General features: G+C 34.1%; 1 protein-coding gene across 1 annotated transcript; it reads left to right on the forward strand.

Moving 5' to 3' along the window:
* Positions 1 to 1,103: 1,103 nt before the first annotated feature.
* LOC125057135 (85/88 kDa calcium-independent phospholipase A2) lies at positions 1,104 to 19,590 on the forward strand. Its single transcript, XM_047660616.1, has 16 exons — positions 1,104 to 1,259; positions 1,346 to 1,556; positions 1,637 to 1,727; positions 2,001 to 2,168; positions 2,522 to 2,653; positions 3,351 to 3,528; positions 8,606 to 8,845; positions 9,571 to 9,772; positions 10,285 to 10,458; positions 11,649 to 11,917; positions 13,137 to 13,280; positions 14,129 to 14,261; positions 15,254 to 15,399; positions 16,123 to 16,238; positions 17,107 to 17,323; positions 18,162 to 19,590. Exons 1-16 carry the CDS (start codon positions 1,247 to 1,249, stop codon positions 18,170 to 18,172), a joined length of 2,445 nt encoding a protein of 814 aa, XP_047516572.1. The 5' UTR covers positions 1,104 to 1,246; the 3' UTR covers positions 18,173 to 19,590.
* Positions 19,591 to 20,850: the final 1,260 nt, after the last annotated feature.

Genomic DNA, 20,850 nt, shown 5'->3' on the forward strand with positions numbered 1-20,850 from the left:
CATTAATGTATAAATAAATGGTTAACAATAATAATTGGTTGAAAACTTTTTACGCTTATTTTAATAATCAAATTATTTCATTAACATTTTTTTACTGAAATAAGAGAAAACCTTTAAAGAATATAAGGTTTTAACAAGCTAAATTAACAGTAAAATATATAGTTTCATGTAAGAAGTTTACATTTCATATATTAAATGTGGAATATAAAAAAAGTAACTATTTATACCTTCATCCATACTTATATTTATTTTTTTTAGCAGTTTGAAATAACTTTAATTATTTTCAAAATCTACGACGAAACAAATTTTTCAACAATTAATAATATTTACTAACGAAAATTTCGATAAATGCCAACTTAATGAAAAACACTGGTCAATTTTCTGTCACTGTGTTGGTATTTATTGCGAGAAGCACGCGAGAGCATTCGTTTTGAGAGTGCTCAATTGTGCGAAGCGTTGCTGTAGTTGGAACAAGCCTTGTTGTATGTCCAAAAAAATATAAACGATTTTAAAACAAATGGTGACTTTCACCAGTATAATACGCGAAATAGAACTAATTTGAGTGTACGACCAACCAGGCTCCAAAAGATAAACCACTCCTTATATGGAAATTGTATTCGTTTTTACAACAAACTCCCAAGCGAAATTAGAGAATTATCACTAAATAAATTCAAAGCCCTCGTTAAACGAAAATTAATCAACAAAGCTTTTTATAAATTTGAGGACTACTTAAATGATCCTAATCCTTGGGATTGATTTGCTCCAGTTCAAACAATTTGTATGACAATACTTGGCGATTAAAAGAGTGGCGGAAAGTTTCTTGCCAGTTCTTCTTACCCGCTCTACGCCCTTGACTTGCGAACTGGTAGTAAATGTAAATTTACGATTAATTTAACATGACGATTCAAAAGTGTACTTGGTTACCCACTTGAATAAAGATATTTTGAGTTTGAGTTTGAGTTTCAACGTTGAGCATTATGCCGCATTATGCGCTCTAGTGCTGTAATTGGAAAACGAATGCACTGCAATGTGGATACCTTTAGGTAATTGTGTTCTGTAATACACTGACTGACACTTGACAATACCAGGCGGTTGTTAGATTTTTATGTCATGATTTTCCTAGGCTGTGCTAACAACATCAAAGTGAGAAAACATTGAAAATGCTTATTTGAAATTGTTTAAAGTTAAAATAATAGTTCTTCTGTATTAAAAGCATAAAATTCGCATTAAAATAATAACGTAAACAATGTTTAACTCGTGTAAGTAGAACTTAGATTGTTGAACAAAAAATACAGATCTTTTTAACATATTTTATATGCTCTCTTTATGTGATATTTCTTTTTAGTTTTTCGCAATTGGCTCGGAACTGAAGATCCACCAACAAAGGTCATCGAAGTGCGACCGGATAATTATGTGTCCAGACCAATATATTACAGGGATGATTCAATGTTGTTATATGGTCCAAAGACCCCCAATGATGGGAAAAATTCGAAAGATAAATTCTATGAAATTGTCTTACATAAACCCTTTACAGAAAGCTTGCATCAGATGTACAGGTTTGAACTTTTGATTTATAGTAACACTATTAATTTAAGACAAGAAAATTATGTAATTTTTTAAAATTTCTGCGTTTTAGCTTATTTCGATCGGAAAGTCGTGAAATTTCTGAAGAAAGATTTATTACATTCAAAGACAGAATACCAGTTTATGTTAAAATTACTAAAGAGGTAAGTGAAATGTGAATGCTGGACTTTAATATTACTATCATTTCCATATTAGGGTAAATTTCTGACCCAATTATAAATGTGAATATATATACAAGCTATATGTACCTAATATTTTCTAAACATAATTAGCATTAATTTGTATTTTATTACTTGTACTTGTGTCTTAATATTTAAAAAAAATAAATCTCAAGTTCAGAATTTTTTAAATTTTTGTTTGAGAAATCAAAAGGGTAGTGATGTGATGTATATTATTTCTTTTGTTATGTATTTCAGTGTACAGTCCCAAGTCTTCAAAAGCTTTGTGACATTCTCAGCGAACATAACTCGTGGACTGTGGCACACATAGTTGCACATTTTGGCCAGTATGAACTTCTTAATGAACCAGATGTTCAGAGACACATTAATGAAGTTGACCCTGTTACAGGAGCCTCTGCACTTATGGTGAGTAGGATTATAAACTTAAAAAAAATATATATATAAGAATCATCAGAAAAAATAACATTGTGACAGCATCATCATTAACTGCTGGGGATTTATTGCTTATAATAGACCTAGTTTAGAGCTGTGTAGACTAATAATGTCTACATGGACTCTTACCACTGAGATTGTGAGTTCGAACCCATGTCTTAATTACATTTTTAAATTTAGAATTTAATATATAATAATAATATTAGATTCATTTGGCCAGTCCAATCCATCCATCTCGTCAGTCTTTTAGTTTGCAATGTTTATTATTAATGATTGATTTATAAACAAATTATTGAATTGAAAAAAAACAAGGACATGCATTGCAGGTGGCAATTAGAACAGGAAATGTACGAATGGTACAGAGCCTTATATCAATCAATTCATCTCTGGAAATAATTGATCACGACCACAACTCTGTATTTCATTATGCCGCTGCAAGTAACAAGGAAGTTATTAATGTAAGTGCTTTTTGATTCATATTAAAGATTTGCTATTAAATGTTTGTCTATAACACTACTTATGTAGCATATAAATAAAAAAAAAAACATTATAAGCTATCTAAAATTTATTAAATTCCAATTATTTATTCTTTGTGTTTTGAGTACATCTAGTGGAGTAAGGATGTTGCACTGTTTCCTGTAAGGGAGCGTTCAAGTATTACGTAACGAATTTGGGGAAGTCCTTTTGTAAAACGTTACGATACGGGGCGAGGATTGAATTATGCATTATTGTTAATATTATTTTCGACTTTCCAGTACTTTCCATCACATAATGGTAATTTTTAGGTATAAAGAGTCACTAGGTGGTCACGAAACGTTTTACTATACTTGGCTACAGTACTGTACTGTACTTGGGTACAAAAAAACGTTACGGCGCGTTACATGGGGTGAGTCAATAATCTCCAAAAATTGCGTGACGTAATACTTGAACGCTCCCTGCCCTAATGGGAGGATACTCAGTCTCGCTACTGACCGGCCCCTATCAAGGGTCCAATAGGTCCAGAGATTGTAATATCGCTCAGAGACATTACTTACGCGATATAACGTAATCGCACTGTTTTTAAGATTTTTTTCTAAATTTTACATTGCTATGTTTTCGTCCATAATTTGTTACGTTACCAAATGACACAGAAATGATGCATTTCAATTTCTCCAGGCCCTTGCCAGCAAAACATCGAAATTCCTAAACTTATTCAACAAGCAAGGGTACACACCGCTACACATGGCTTGTCTCGCAGACGCGCCTGACTGCGTCCGAGCCTTGTTAATGGCTGGAGCTGACGTGAATCTAACAGCCGCCAAACGGACTGCTAGCAATTCACAGGCTATTCCAGGTATAATACCGTTTTTCGCTCTTCGGGCTGTAGCTTGTATCTATGGCGCTTAACGTAGGATATATAGTTATAAGTTCTAAGACAATAAAAAAAGGGTGCGTGTAAAAAACAACAATTGATAATATTTCTTTGAAAAAAATAATTAAAACTCCTTTATTTGTTTAAAAGGTACTAAAAAGGTCATTATGGTCATTCAAAATTCTTGGCATAGCTGCTAACTTCACGCATATTCTATTTCTTTTTACTTGTAGATTGTCTTATTCCCATCTCGCCCGCGCACGCTCGGCGCCCGGCTGGTTTAAAAAGAATTCGTAATCGGGCAACTTCATACTGATAATTTTGTGTCACGTGCGCGCGCATCGTAAAATTTCACTCTCATCAATTTTTCATAACGCGCCTAAAGAAGTATAACTTCAAAAATACAATAAAATATGACATCACAAATTTAACACACATACACATCAATCACATTAGAACATAAGCAAGCTCTAGGGAAAAAATTAAACAAACAACTAAAAAAACATATAAATATGAAGAAATAATAATAATAACTAAAAATTATTAAAAAATTAAATAACCAAAACTAAATGAAAACTTAAACCTCATTAAGAGCATGAAAAACAAAGTTACGGTAAGTTGGAAGACTATTGTAAAATATATCATTATTTTCATTAATGTAAGTAATAAAGTTTTAAGAGCGAGATAGCCATTGGACCATTAAAAGTAGCAGATAAGCGAGCCGTAGGTACGTATAGAAGACTTTAATTCTAGTAACTCTAGGATTACAAATAAAGCAAAATTATAATAGAGAATGTGCGGGAAACGAATGTCGTGGGATTTGAGGTCGCAGTGCTAACCTTTTTTTATTATAACAGAGTCATTATAGTTCGACTGTATCATCTTAATGAATATGAAAAATTTAAAAGTATTCTTCGAGTATTGATAAAACTACGCGTAAATACGAATTAGGTATGTATATTACTTCGCATAATCACCGGTTCGCACAGACGTAACTACAATGACCATATGATTATCAAACCCATAACCCATAGATAATTTTTATACAAAAATTCCAGATCGCAAAAAAGTATCCGTATTCTAACGTAATTGTTTAATACATAAATTTTATGTGGGTGCGTATATTAATTACTTAATTTTAATTAAAAAAAGTCCCTCGGTAATCTTATCCAAAAGGTAAAATAAATAATAATCGTATCGGGTTGCAAGGCACAGAACTGACTTTAAAATAAAATGAAATTTAAAAAATATTGGTTGTTTGTAAAGTAGGTTTACGATCGAGATGTTTACGTGATAACGTCTTATTGGTGATATAAGTTTTTAGGAAGTAAGGAATTAATGAAGATAACAATTTTTTCAAATTTTAAATTACATCTATCGTTTTATTCACACTTTTGATGATAAATTTCGGGTGTAAAATGACAAGTTTACTTATTCGACTATGATATACATTTTTCTTCATACATACATTCATACAAACATACTTTTATACATTTATACAAACATATATGCCAGCCTCCGCTCGTGAGGATTCCGCGTGACAAGTTTCACGGAATGACTGGCAGCGCTCGAGATGAGACGGGAGATCGGTCCGTCTCTCTCTCGTTATACCTGCGATCGCGCTCGTGAGGTTTTGGTGTGACACAAGTTTCTGAACATGTCACCCGACTAAAACGATTTTAAAGACGTTATCACGTCAAAAAAATAATATGAACGCTACTACAACTGTAATGGGGCTTTTAAACGGGCCATGTTTTCCTCCAATTGATGGTTGCACTGTTGGCAACTAATTGCCCGGCCATTACAAAAATATTTTAATGATGGCCGAGCAATCTATGGCTGAGAAAAATGTTGCAATATATCTGCAATAGTATGGCCCATGATGCAGACTCCTATACGGGCTACACAAACCGGCAACAATGGCTGACGAAATCACACTTGTCGCAGCAGCTTATATTGTTTTAAAAAAGAAGAGATTGTGGATTCGACCTTACTTAAATAGGCGTGAAACTGTAGACAATTTGAGTCTAGAAATAAGCCTTGATAATAAATTATTCAAGAACTTTACTAGAATGTCAAAAGGCGACTTCGACTTTCTTTTAAACAAAATTGGGCCAAAAATAAAAATAATATTTTTGTAAGCCTTGTTCCTTTTATGCCAAACTTTTAAGCGGTTTCATTCCATGCATCTTTTTTAGCATTCTTATCTTTGTATATGCCGGTTTTTATATCCCACAACTCAGGGTGTAAATGTACTTCATTAATGAAATCAGTAATTGTCTCGTTAGACCACGTTGTAGTCATTTTTACGTAGAAGCCTAACCTCAAAATGTAGCTGATCGCAAAACACAGAATATAACAACAGCAACTGCAACAGGCACACTTCACTCATAGCAAACTTCATGTCGCGTAGAAAAGGATAGGTACACTGTGCCATAACAAAGAGAGTGACTGAAACAACAATAGAACTGGCTGTGCAATATTGCAGTTGAATTCGATAGCCTAGCGATCGTCCGGCAACCCATCGGGGCAACATCGGCCATAAGTGGCTATACAAAACATGTTTGGCTATATGGCCGAGACATTACTGCAATATTGTATAGTGTGGCTGCTATTGTTTGCAATGTTGCCGGGCCACAGTCAGCAAAAATGGCCCGTTTAGAAGCGCTATAATGTTCACAAAAAATAGTGCGATTTTACATGAATTACAATCTAGCCTATACAATAATTACGGTTAATAAGTAATATTATGTTGACTTAATTTTCTACACTACTAATAAATAGATTAAACTAACGTAATGTTCATTAACAGTCTTAGTGTTCTATAATGACTAGACAATATATTCGTGTGTCCGAGATACCGCACTTGCTCTTATATTCTCTACTCTCTTTTTTAACTCAAAAGGTTTAGTTCTCTTTAGGCGTTTTATTCCTGTTGTATCAAGAAGTTTATTGCCTCAGCATTCACATGGCTATGTTAAGTGAGCTAAGTCAAACCGTTTCGCCGTATTTAGGACCGTATCCACATTAAGATCCTTGTGGATACTTTAATTTTTAATATACCATGGTGCATTGGCAATGTCCCGAAGAAGCTTGTATTGAAACCTTTAAGTCTTCACTGTCGAGAACTACTGTTAGCCCTTGTTGGTGTTAAAAAAGGCCATATGCGTTCCAGGACAGAATTTTTAGAATGTTGGTCATTTTTGGGTATTCAATGTTTCGGAATATTTGTGTTAAGCCTTTAATGCCTGACACGAACTGACCCTGCAGCACTCCTGTCCTTAAAAAAATGTTTAGCTTCAAACAGACGGCTCATCGGTCTAGTGGTTAGTACCCCTGACTGCGAATCCATGGGTACCGGGTTCGATCCCCGGCTGAGACAAACATCGATGTGATGAGCATTTAGTGTTTTTCTTAGGTCTTGGGTGTTTAAATATGTATTTATCTATGTATAATATGTATGTATATCCGTTGCCACTAGGCAATGTGTTATGGGTACTAACCCATAAAACAAGCTTCACCAGCTTACCATGGGACTAGGTCAATTGGTGCGAATTGTCCCATCATAAAAAAAAACAAAAAAAAACGGTAAAACCCATTATGAAACCCTAATAAATTAGGGAATACCTATTCTATATAAGGCCTAATGTTTCCCATATAAAACTAAACAATAAACTATTATATTTTACGACACATTGTGTGTGAGTAATTTAATTGGTACTTATGCTGTAGATTTTGTATCATTTTTAATATATTTGTCTTACGAATACGTTGTAAATAATTTATAATGAATCATAAGTGTATTCTTGGTGAGATATGCAGTGAGATATGCAGTAAGTTTCGTTTATATATATTTTTATATAGTTCGTGCTTGTATGGAATACACAAATACAATAACTGCAACTACAATAACAGGTTAAAAATTGCAATTGTTATTAACAAATTAAAAAAAATGATATTTCGTTTTTTGTTAAGAACTCAAATTTTAAATTAAATAAAAAATTATAGGCCAATTATTTATACCTTTCATCCCACTGTTTATGCCAATGGAGATTAGGAAAAAATTTGTTAGTTAACAATTGAATAACTTTTTGAAAAATGGTGATTAAACGATTTTTTCTTCAGGTCTCGATTCTTTCAAGTGTTTAGAAGATACTAGAATTTTTAAAAATTTTTAAAATCACATTTTATGTTATAAAACAAATATTTGTATTGCTAAACTCTCTTTAGCGACGGCGCGCGCATGCCGTAACAGCCGCGCGGAGCCCTATTTTCAACGTCTAATTAAAATTATAAATAACGGAGATAGAGTTCCGGGAGCCCGGAATCTTTTTATTGGAAATTTCCTCCTCTTTAACGAGGTTTTTTCAAAATTGCTTAAATGTTAATATTTTTTGAGTTCTTAACAGAAAACGAAATATCATTTTTTTTTCATCTTATTTTGTTAATAACAATTGCAATTTTTAACCTGCACCAAAATCGTTCAAAAACATTTTTCTAAATGATTACGAATCGAATGAGCCATCGCTCATATTTTTAGGACCTTTATCTCTATTTTTCACGTTTTTGAACTTGTTGACTAGACTATAAGTTCTGTTAGGACAGCACAGAATTATATAAAATTAGTAGATGTAGAAAAAGTATCCATACATGCAGAAATCTTAAGCCAAGACTGGTGAAGGTGCTTGTCTCTGGAAATATATATCAAAAATGTCTTATCATGTGCAAATGTCCAGCCATATATTATAACGACATACTTTTTTAATACCTCGTTATTTATATATTATATAACTTCTGATACAAGTGAAGAAAAGTTAGACTTCCACCCGTATCACCTCGACGTCTGTCGTTCCGAAACTGAGCGTTATTTGAAATAAATTTTACCGCGCACACTGGAACAATATTAAAAGGCCAGCAACGGACACGCGAGCCTTCAGGAATTGAGGGACGGTGGTTAACTTTTTAGAACAAAAGACACATTTTTAACTAGATTTTATCATCTTATTTTTTACAATCGTTTCATAAACACACGCTGATATTAAATTCCTATTAATTTCAGGTGTAGTCGGCGATGTGGTCCAAAACAATCGATCCAAACTATTCGAAGAAGACATGAAGCGTGGTGGAACGCCCCTCCACTGGGCGATTTCCCGCGAAGTGATTGATGCTCTAGTCGACAAGAACTGTGATTTTAACGCTGTCAACTTTGATGGAAGAACCGCCCTTCATATTATGGTGTTGAGGGGGAGACTGGAATGCGCTACCGCTTTGCTCTCTAGAGGAGTGGAACATTCTACAGGTTATTATTTTTTATCAAATATTTATTTATTAATTCACACTTCGTTACATTAAAAAAAATTAAAAACAAATAACATAAAAACTATAAGGGATGCAACGGACGGCTTTATCGCTAACAAGCGATGTCTTTCAGACAACAACAAAACAAATATGATGAGTAAAGCGCAAGAAATGCATAACCAAATCTTTCAAAAAAAAAAAGAAATGAACCTTAATCTAAAGTAATACAAAATAATAATAAAAAATTTAAGTAATCTGTGAACTCATCTATTTAATATTTATAATAAAATTTGTTATACCACAAGATTATCCTGATTGAATTTTGATAAATGAATAGTTGTCCATGACCTACATCTTTATCAAAAGATAAAACAGAAATGTCTGCCCCTATTATATAAATTTGATAAAATATTATTATTGTATGTGGTGGAGCACCATAAATTTAAATAAAACACAAATCAAAACGCGACTTAATAACATTATTTAAATATTCGTTAATGGTTCTCAATAATCCCCGACAGAGACAGAATTTACCATAACAAGGTGACAGATAACTAATTTATATTGTCTATTGTAATGTTGCCATATCAACGCCGTCTCTTTCCGCGAAGTTTGTAATGCAACCCAGCGAAATATTGCTTGTTTCTGTCTGTTTAAGAAGTTATTTAAACTATATTAATAACTCCTCCATAAATAACAAAATAATGTATTTTTATCAACAAACAGGTGACAAAGAGGGCAACACACCTCTGCATTTAGCAGTTAAACAGCCAAACATATGCATAGTGCAGGCTTTAGTTGTGTTTGGAGCTGATTTGGAAGCGAAGAACAACGCTGGTTTCACCGCAAGGCATTTGGTACCAATTGAAATGGCGAATAGTGATTATGATAGGATTCTGTACGTTTTGCATTCCGTTGGGGCAAAGAGGTGAGTTTTATCGTACATAGAAATCAAATATTTTTGCTGTAACACTTATGGTATTTATATTCGAAGATTCGTTCTACAACTGAGCGTTTCTTAAGGAAGTTTTGCCGACCACCACCATGTGGAACCAGCTGCCCACTGAAGTATTTCCGAACCAATTCGACTTAGGGTCTTTCAAGAAAAGAGCGTACCAATTCTTAAAAGGCCGCAACGCATTTGCTAGCCTGCCGTCTGTGTGAATGTGCGGGGCCCGTTTGCCTCCTGTAAATAATGTAATAAGGATATAGGATTTCATTTATTTTATTCGAATGGCAACACCAGGCAATATCATAGATATCTTACAAGTTATAAACTGTCAATGTCAATGTGTCAATCTTCCGTATGTCGAAGTCAAATAAATTATTGACATACGGGAATCAGACTTAACGATATCTTGTTCCTGAATCTTATCCTAAAACGGCAGAGTCAGAACAAGAGATTCGACCATTTTTTTTATTCTAACCGTGATTGGCCAGATGTACCTCGGACATCTCTGGTTGTCGTCCATCATGTTCCTCCAGAGGGGAGTATAATGGAGTCCCACCACCACCGATAGCAAGGTCTTCCACTCGCGATATGGTCTGCAGTATGCTTACCGCTTCTACCATGGACAAAGCGGCAACACTGGGGACACTGAAGAATGAAGGACGGTATGTATTGGTATTCCATCTCTATCTATGAGTCTTCTGCTCCGGCTTCCACATGATGCATTATAGATATTACCTAACCGCTATGACCTAACCGATATTCACTGGATGTGCACTTTTATATTTATTATTTAATGACACATCCTACAAAAATATGTAGAAATGGCCGCTATACCGCCGATAATCAGTCAAATCATTTTTTTTTAATTAACGCATTCGCATCGGTATGGCGGGCTGTAAATCACACCGGAGAAGTATGGCATGACACTGCCGCCTCTTATTTTTTTATGGACTATCGGAAAATACTAGAACTTTTGTGGTACAAATCGTTTGACTTACGTAATTAATTCGACAAGTTCGACTAACGCCCACGCGATTGGGCCACCGATATCAGCGCTCTGACCATCATTTTTCTTATTTTCATTGCGTAATAAGACCCCTTAAGAACCGCCATACTGGTACAAATGACCCACTATTTTGCGTCACTATCTCCCGGCCTATTAGTAAAATCACACAAGGAGAAACGATGTCCGCGAGGGCAGCATACTATGCTATCGCTGACTGTATCTAGCTCAAGAATGCAATTATATATCTCTCATCGTTAAGGGTTCGTAACAAACCTTTTGGTTCAACCATTTTTGTCTGACATACCTAGGAAGTCGGACTAACACCTAAAAGTATTATCAGATTTCGTGCTATATATCACCCTCAGAAATAACGTGACTTTCTATCGGTAAAAGAATGTTTTAAATCAGAACAGCAGTTCAATCAATCCATCAAAATACGTTTATTCAGTTTAGATAGGGCATGCTTATGAATGTCAAAAACGTTTACAAAATTCGTGAAAGAGCGAGACTACGCCATCCGTTCGCAAAACTACCAGGAGGCCTTGTTCTTAGAAGAACGGGCAAGAAACTCAGCAAGTTTTACCCTCCCTCTACATTATAATTATTCAAAGGAAAATGTCATAAACCACAACGTCATTAAAGTTACATAAGTAAAAAAATCTGTTCTGTGATTTACCACATTCACCATTACACGCATATTCACAACACTTCAAAGGTAACAAAACAAATTATAACAATATAACTAGAACTACGCGTTTTTGTCGTCATTAACTGTGTTGTAACCTCTACAGTTTCAGAGATAACATCTTACAACCTCACAAAATTGTAATTATTACCCAATTTCAGCTTACTCTGCCTAGATGGAGGCGGAATACGTGGTTTAGTGCTAGTCCAAATCTTACTAAACCTCGAAGCAGCTATAGGCAAACCGATAATACACTGCTTCGACTGGGTAGCTGGGACCAGTACTGGTGGGATTCTGGCATTGGCTCTGGCCACTGGGAAGACGTTGAGAGAGTGTCAGATGCTGTACTTTAGGATGAAGGAATTCGCATTTGTGGGCATGAGGCCGTACCCTTCTGAGGTGCTTGAGAACATTTTGAAGGAGTGTTTAGGTGAGTGGGTTCTAACTTACGTTACCAATTTTAGGTCTTATTTCCATCATGTCATTGATATTGCATAAGGAAGCGTTCGTCACGCAATTTTTGGAGATTATTGACCCCCTCCCCCATGTAACGCGCCGTAACGTTTTTCAGTACCCAAGTACAGTACTGTACCCAAGTATAGTAAAACGTTTCGTGACCACCTAGTGACTCATTATACTTTTAGCATTATGTAGTGTAAAGTACTTTAAAGTCGAAAATAATATTAACAATAGCGCGTAATTCGCGGTTCCGGCCTCCTATAACGCGGAGATTCCTCAAATTATATTTCTGAAGTGTGAAATTTATAATGATTTGTCAAGTTAATTGTTCAAAAAGCGGTTTTACGAAAATACTCCTACTACGCGATTTCCTATAACGCGGTCCGGGTATATCGTATTATTAGGGGGATTACTGTATTTATTTATCAATCGAATGATACGATCTTTATAATATTTGGTCCCTAGCAGCCTACTTTAAAGCCGAATTTACATTACGAAACTAGTGTTATGCATGTTGGAATGAGTTTCATGAAAATAGTTGCAGCACGTGTGAAACTACTTTAACAAAAAATAATAGTGTCGTGAAATCAACAGTATCACCAACGACATGGCTCTGTCAACATCAAAGCTTCATTTTGCGATGCAGAACGTCGTGGTACAGATGTTAATATATAAAATTCGAAAATTATATTTTTATCAACTGACCAACGTTGGTTTGCCATTTTGGCGGTCATTTAGCTGCACGATGCACTCAAACACACACGTCTGCCCTGTGCAAATGCTTTCGCGACACTAGTTTCGTGTCGCGTTTTCATCGTGAAAGTAGTTGCGTGACATTAGTTTTACAAAAAATATGCGCATGGCACGAAATTTATCCAGTGTCGCGAAACCGATGCATGCATTATGAAACTGTAAATTTACACGTGAAATTGTTGATGAAATTTATGTCATAAAACTAATTCCGAGCCACTAGTTTCGTAATGTAAATTCGGCTTAAAATAAATGAACGTTTTTCATAATCATCGTAATTTCTTTGAAAACATCGAAATGGCCAGCACTCTTCCATCTCTCCTAGTATTCACTAACAGTCAGTCCTAGACGGGCGTGCTCTGCCGCATTATCTTAATGAATGACAAAGAATGTCGAATTTGTAGAAATTTTGAAATTTTAATTTGGATAAAAAAAATCAGGTACGGAGACAGTTATGGCGGATATCGACCATCCGAAGCTGATGATCCTGGCAGTCTTGGCGGATAGAAAGCCAGTTGACTTGCACATCTTCAGAAATTACCAGGCAGCTGAAAATATACTGTGCGAATATAATGGAACAATGAGTAAGTGTCTAACTTTACGGGAAATTTTTAAATACTATAAAATCTGTCCATAACAGAAAAGGTCTCTAAATTTCTTCTAGTCAATGGCTTTTTTCGAGATCAAAAAATCACGAGTTGAGCATGACGAACAGACCCGAGCTGTATCGAAAGTTTGGATCTGTACTTCGTGAACAACGTCTATGGTGAGAGAACGTTGAGGTGTTTGAACTGAAAATTGTTTATTTTTTTATTAACAGGTTTATAAAATCGCTAAGATAATGTTATTATAATTGTTTGTATGTCTTCTTGTGTGTGATTTCTATTTTTTCTGTGGTAGACGGAAAACGTCTGTTGTAAAATCCAATAATCTAACTTTATTTTTGACTTCTTTCTATGTCTAAAATAAATAAATAAACTGACAAATCAAATAAACTTCTAGTATTTAACTGATTTGACTTTGTTCATAATAAACTCGGTGACATATAACGATAATGGCAGCTGACAGGCCCTTTCTCCACTGCTCCGATCCGGCAAACGTTAATTACCGATCCGATTTAGAATTTTAATAAAGCACTGCGTTACGTCCGTTGCGACGGGGTCACTTATTTTTACTAATCGATTATTGTCGGATAAAGTGGAGAAGCACAATCCGGCCTTCCGATATTTTTCTCATGACTGATTCGATTCCGGACCGGAGTAGTGGAGAAAGGGCTTTACGCCGTTGTTCCGACATATCCAATTAAAAAATCACATTAAATTTTTTCACCTTAATTATTAAGTATATTATTACTGTAATTTTTAATGAATAAATAGTTTTTAGTTTCAAATATTAAATAAGAACGCTTAAATTCCAAAATTTCCCTGTTGAGGTCCTAAAGCAGAGGCCAGTGACCGTTCGTCAGTGGAAATCCTAGCGGAGCCTCCGTCCCCCGCGGAACAGCTCGTGTGGCAGGCGGCTAGGGCTTCGGGGGCTGCGCCTTCCTACTTTCGGGCTTCAGGCAGGTACGGTATTTCGACCCAGAATTAATATCAATTTTAAAAGTTTGTAGGCAAATAAGGGCGAATTTATTATTTTTTAAATTCTTTAGTGCTTAAAATAGGTTTTCAGTATTCCGTTTCAGCTTGCTTTACTCAGTTCCAATATTCAATCATTCGTAATTTGTTGAAGATTTGTTTGCGAATTGAAATCTTTTAACGAGGAAACTTTTACATTTTGTGCAAATTAAATACATATGTACATTTTTATTTTTCACTTAAAATTAGTTATGAGCAGTCGTTTCAGCGTGAGACCTTCTTAGGTTCGAACCCTGTTCTGTCTAAGTGCCCATTTAACTCTGGCTCATGAAGCGGATACTTCGCAACCGTTATAACTTAGACCCAAAAGGTGTCAGGCACAAAAGTCTAATCACCTTCTGTATTAGAAATAAATATAGTTAAAAAAAAACTATAAAACACGCTTTTAAAGCACATCAAACTAAAAAGTGAAAAATAATTCCTAATTTAGGCTGAAAATGGTAATGAAGAAAAAATACTGGTTTTTAGTTTGATGTGCTTTAAAAGCGTGTTTTATAGTTTTTTTAAACTACATTTATTTTCCACTTTTTAGTCCTAGCAGCTATACATGTTGTCTCAATTTAATCGTATTGCTTTGTGGACTTAAAATAAATTTCATTGTTTTTTCGAGATAAACCTATGAAATTATTATATTGTCGCTGATTCCTTTATAAGTGTACAAAGTTTGAATTAAATCTGTCCGTTTAAAGTGGGTCAAAATCGAGTCCGAACGAGTCGGTTACATACATACATACATACAGGTGAAGCTAATATAAAGCGTGTAAAAACAAATGATCACGAAACAGATACAGAAATACAATAATATATTTTATTTTACATTTCATTGCATTCATACAAATATAAGTCAATACTGTACTAACTAACTAAATGCCAATTTCTCGCTGCCCCAATATATTTATTCAATAATTAATACCTTTCAGGTATTTAGACGGTGGTCTAATAGGGAATAACCCAACGTTAGACGCACTGACTGAGTTAGCGGAAGTAAGACTGGCACTGGAAGCCACGGGCCAGTATGAAGCCGCTAAGAAAACTCATCTCAAAGTCGTCGTTTCTTGTGGAACTGGTAATTATAACCTCAAAATGCATTGCAAGTACTCGAATTATAAAGCTGAATATAATTTATGTTTTTATCTATTTATTTACGGGTACAGAAATGTCTTTTTAATAAAAAACATCATCTACCCTCATTAAATACAATTTCGTTGTGTGCTGCGTGTTTGCAGAATTTGTGTTATCACTTTTATCCGCTTGTTAAACAGCTTTGATGCGCTCAAATTTATTGTTACCAAAAAAATACTATTACTAAATCATTGAAATTACCAAACATACTATGTATTACGAAATTTTTCAAATTACAAAAAAAAATTCTAAATCATTGAAAATATCCAAAAAATACTATTACTAAATCATTGAAATTACCAAACATACTATGTATTACGAAATTTTTCAAATTACAAAAAAAAATTCTAAATCATTGAAAATATCCAAAAAATACTATTACTAAATCATTGAAATTACCAAAAAATACTATTACTAAATCATTGAAATTACCAAAAAATACTATTACTAAATCATTGAAATTACCAAAAATACTATTACTAAATTATTAAATTACCAAAAAAATACTATTACTAAATTATTAAAATACCAAAAAATACTATTACTAAATCATTGAAATTACCAAAAAATACTATTACTAAATCATTGAAATTACCAAAAAAATACTATTACTAAATTATTAAATTACCAAAAAAATACTATTACTAAATCATTTTATACCTTTCAGGCATGATCCCGGTGACAAAATTGAAAGATATAGACGTTTTTAAGCCGGAGAGCATTTGGGACACCGCCAGACTTGCTCTGGGGTTATCTTCCATTGGAAAGCTTTTAGTTGATCAGGTAAAATTTTATTCCTCCTATAAATAATAAATCACTTGCTCCGTTAACTGTACCTGTCTCTGTTTTTCATAGCGTAAACACAATGTGACAGAAAAAGACGGAAATGTTATTTAGTTAAGAGAATTGTAAACTAAAATATAAATAATTTTATTTAAAAAAATGTCATGTATTTGAAGAGAATGCTCTGTTACATTAATTTGGTCTACCTTCTACATTATCTTCCTCTTTTTCGTTTATTGTGCTTCTCTCTCGTTCCTCTTGCCATGTGCCCCGCCCATTTCCACTTAGTTGTTCTTCTTAATGATGTATTCTTTATTTTATCCAATCTTTTCTTCCCTATTATATCGTACTAGCCGTTTCGCGCCCGCTTTGCTGGACGAATTAAAATAAATTTTATATTTCATTATTTTATTTTTTTTCATATTTTTATTATTCTTCTTTTTAACTTCCCGCTAAGAAAATTGAAATATTTCGAAAATCGAGTTTTTAACAGATGTTGACGTTTTGCGGTTCTAGAAAGCCTCTTTTGTTTTTATTAGCGGGAAAAATTTTCATAAAAGTAAAACAGAAATAAAAAAATGAAGGAACGTTGGAATTAAAAAAATAAATAGCCATAAACCATCTAGGAAAAATTTCGCATCGAATGGTGGTAGTTTCATGTCGATACGATCAGTGGTTTAAGCGTGAAAGAGCCTCAAACGAACACCATTTTCTTTTTATATTATATCGTATATATATATATATACCTATATACATCGTTCCATCTATCTTTAACACCTGTAGCTGTATGCTGTATTTTTTAAATACAATTTTCCAGTAGGTACCCAGAATAATCGGAAAATTTTTAAGTTTGAGTTTTACTCTTCAGGCGACGCAATCCGACGGACGTATCGTTGAACGTGCGCGTGCGTGGTGCCAATCACTTGGCGTGCCCTACTACCGGTTCTCGCCGCAAATGTCACGCGACCATGCGATGGACGAACGATCTGACGAGCACTTGGTGACCATGCTGTGGGAAGCGCAGGCTTATATGAGGGACCATAGGGATAGAGTCGTGGAACTGGCTGCTATGCTGACTGATACGGGTAAGGGTTATAAACCATAGACAAATTTTGATTCAAATATTTCGCACATTAATTAAATTAACTGGTGTTAACTAAAACAGGAGTAGTGTTGGCCTAGTGGCTTCAGCGTACGACTCTCCTCGAAATCTTTGAGGTCGTAGGTTCGGACCTCGGCTGTGCACCAATGGATTTTATATGTATGTACATTTAACATTCGCTCGAACGGAAGGAAAACATCGTGAAAACCGGCTTGCCTTAGACACAAAAAGTTGACGGCGTGTTTCAGGCACAGTAGGCTGATCACCTACTTGCCTGTTAGATAACCAAATGATCATGAAACATATTCAGAAATCTGAGGCCCAGACCTAAAAAGTTTGTAGCGCTACAGAACTTATAGTAAGTACTTACCGCCGCCCATGGAGTCCTGTGACACCAAGAGTTTTGCAAATGCGTTACCGGGCTTTAACTTAGTGCTACGCTCTTCTCTTGGAGGCCCCTAAGTCGTAACTCATAAATCCTTGGAATTGCAGCTGGTAAAGTAGTAGTGACAATGAAGCAAGGAGTGTCATAAAAGGTGCTCAGAATATTTTCGCCTAGGGGCCTCATAGCCTAGCGGTCTTATTAAGCGGCAGCTAGGTGAGGGGTACCGGGTTCGATTCCCGGTTTGAGGGCAAGCAAGGGGCCGGGCGAGTGCCTAAACCGCACATGGAGGACACGGTCGAATTTCTAAAGACAAGCACGAATTATAAAAAATCCTATACTTGACGCTGGCTAATGCACAAATTGTGCCAGAGCCATTTAAAAAAATATATTTTGGCCAAATAATTCTACTAATGACTCTATTTGTATTTTGTTTCAGATGTTAAATAATTATTTGTTAGCACAATTAGGTGAATATAGTTTAATATATGTGATTATAAAAAAATATGTTATCGGATTTAAATGTTATATCAATTTTTCAAGTCATAACTGACTCGGGTTTATCGCAAGCGTGGTTTTTAAATATCATTCCTACATCTGTCAGCTGTCACCTGTCAGATGTCATCGCAGGAAGCAGGCGCTTTTAGACTTAACGTTAATTAGGGGAAGGCGTGTATAAGTGAGATTTTAGTTATTTATTCATTGGAATTATTGACAAGAATGTGAGAAAGTACAGTTATAAAATGTATGAATAGTAGCAAAATAAGTAGAACCTATACTTAGTAGCTCAGTTAATGTCCTGATAGCGTGATATCGCGTCATAGGAAATGTGATTTTAAATCTAGTATTTAAGGTTTATTATCGTGTGAATTTAGTTAAAATAGCTAGTGTCTTGTACGACTATGTTCAGTCATTTAGTCTTAACGCATGGGCCGAACAGATTTCTATTTCGTTAGGTTTTTTCAAGCAAGTCGTCTGTTCCTATAGAAATACTATTTGACCGGAAATCGAACCAAAAACTTTCGACTTGTCATTAGAGTTTTTCGTTGATATTAAAACATTGTTTATACTAATGTGTCTAATATGCACAAAATTCATTTAAAAGTTGTATAGTTTATTAATTAGCCGTTATTTACGTTAATTTTATGTTATATAAATATCGGATTAAAAAAGTTTATCAGTTGAATTATTTTTATCGAATTTAGCCTTGAATTTTTTATCTTTGCGAATTGCATGTTATGTAAACTTGTTATTAGTTGTTGTATGCAGATATAATATATTTTGAAACCACTAGATTTCTGAATTGTGTGGACTTGAAGCTTAAAATACTACAAGTAGTATTTAAGGGTATTTTTTTATTTATGATTACAATAGTTTTTATTTCATAAAACCAAAGGTTTATGTATTCATTCATGAAAACTAAACTAATAGTAATGTACTATTATTATTTTATTGTATCGTTAAATTAATTGACAGAGATACAAGTTGTAAAATAAAACTGATTTTGTTTGTTATAATTAATAGTTAAAAATCACAAAATATTATATAATATTCTCTAAATTTCCATTATAATTAGCAAACTTATTAAAAATTGTCCTTACCTTTGTAATTGCTAACAAAGGTAAAAACATGAATTTACTTATTGACTTTTTATGTACTGTAAAACTAGTCTGCCTTACCTTAGGGTAAGAATCATATCACACTAGCGTAAACTATAAATCCCTTTGTCAAAAACGTGGTACATTTTGACATACCGAAATCATAGTTCGCGCTAAGTATAAGCTTGATAAAGTTCATATGTAGCAAGTTATAATTGTATCGACTGAGTATTTAATGTGGTGCAAATAAAAGTCTATATATATTGCAAAGCTGTTTATTTTAATAAAATATTACCTAATAGAGACTTATACAAAGACTCAATAATATCACATTTCTGATGTGGATATTATCAATCCACGAACTAAACCTATCGAATACACAAACAAATTTATTAAGCTTTTAAATATCTTTGTGTTTTCGCCATTTACTAAGTACCTAATATGCTAATAAATAGTGCCTCTAGATTAACAGTGTCTTTGGATTTTTTTTTGAATTGAAACGCCAAATAAATAAGGTGAGATTCTACAATAACAGTTGAAACTCGTGACTGTTAAAATAGTTCTAGTAGGCAATTTAATATGAATCGTGGAATTTTCTCACCATTCAACGTAGACAAAGTTATGACTGCTGTGAATATAGCTGAGAGCCAATCCATAGACACACTTCACACAGTATTTTCTTATAACATAAACTTGCTGGAAAGATTTATTCTTAATTTAAATATGATGACTCGGAAGTGAGTTGTCATTGAGTTTTGACAATTAACTGTTATAACAATAATCAAATATGTGCCAGTACAATAAATTGCAAGCAGATTTTGTTTGTATCGCCTATATACACAACAGTCCATAACTTTGACTACACATAATTTAATAATTAAAACAATAGGAACGTATATAATTAAACTAATGCTCTAACGAGGCACAAATAAACAACCAACGATCACTGAGGGAGCTGTATTTGGACCACTACTACACTAATATGGCCTCCGTACACAAAACACGTTTCGACAAATGATGTTATGTGCGGCGGACCTTTATACATATGATTCTAAATTAATTTGCAAAGCAAAATATGAAAGATATGTTGGAATGCGGAATTACTTCCAAAAAGTGCCAAAGTCTTATTTAATCCGAATTACATATTTTGTTTTAAGATGGCGTGTCAGCAAGCGTACCACATAACTTCAATAGGATTTTACAACTTAATAGTTATATAGAAACGCAATTTCGATGTTTCATTTGTAACACAGGTTGGAATTACATAGAGATATAAGTTACGCGGTAAGCTTGCGGTTTTTTTTATATTGAAAAAACAATTGATTTCATTTTATATAATACATATATATTTATAAAAAGCTGCACTACAATAGTAGGGCCCATCTCGCACGCTCACTTATTGCATACAACTTTAAAGGCCGTATTTTATTTGTAGCAAGTTTCAAGACGCTTTCAATACAAAAAGGAACACATAAAAATAACATTATGAACACAAAAATCGAATGTCAATTTCATTAAAACTGTAAAATA

The sequence above is a fragment of the Pieris napi genome, chromosome 16 (genome assembly GCF_905475465.1).
Source record: "Pieris napi chromosome 16, ilPieNapi1.2, whole genome shotgun sequence".
Lineage (NCBI taxonomy): Eukaryota > Metazoa > Arthropoda > Insecta > Lepidoptera > Pieridae > Pieris > Pieris napi.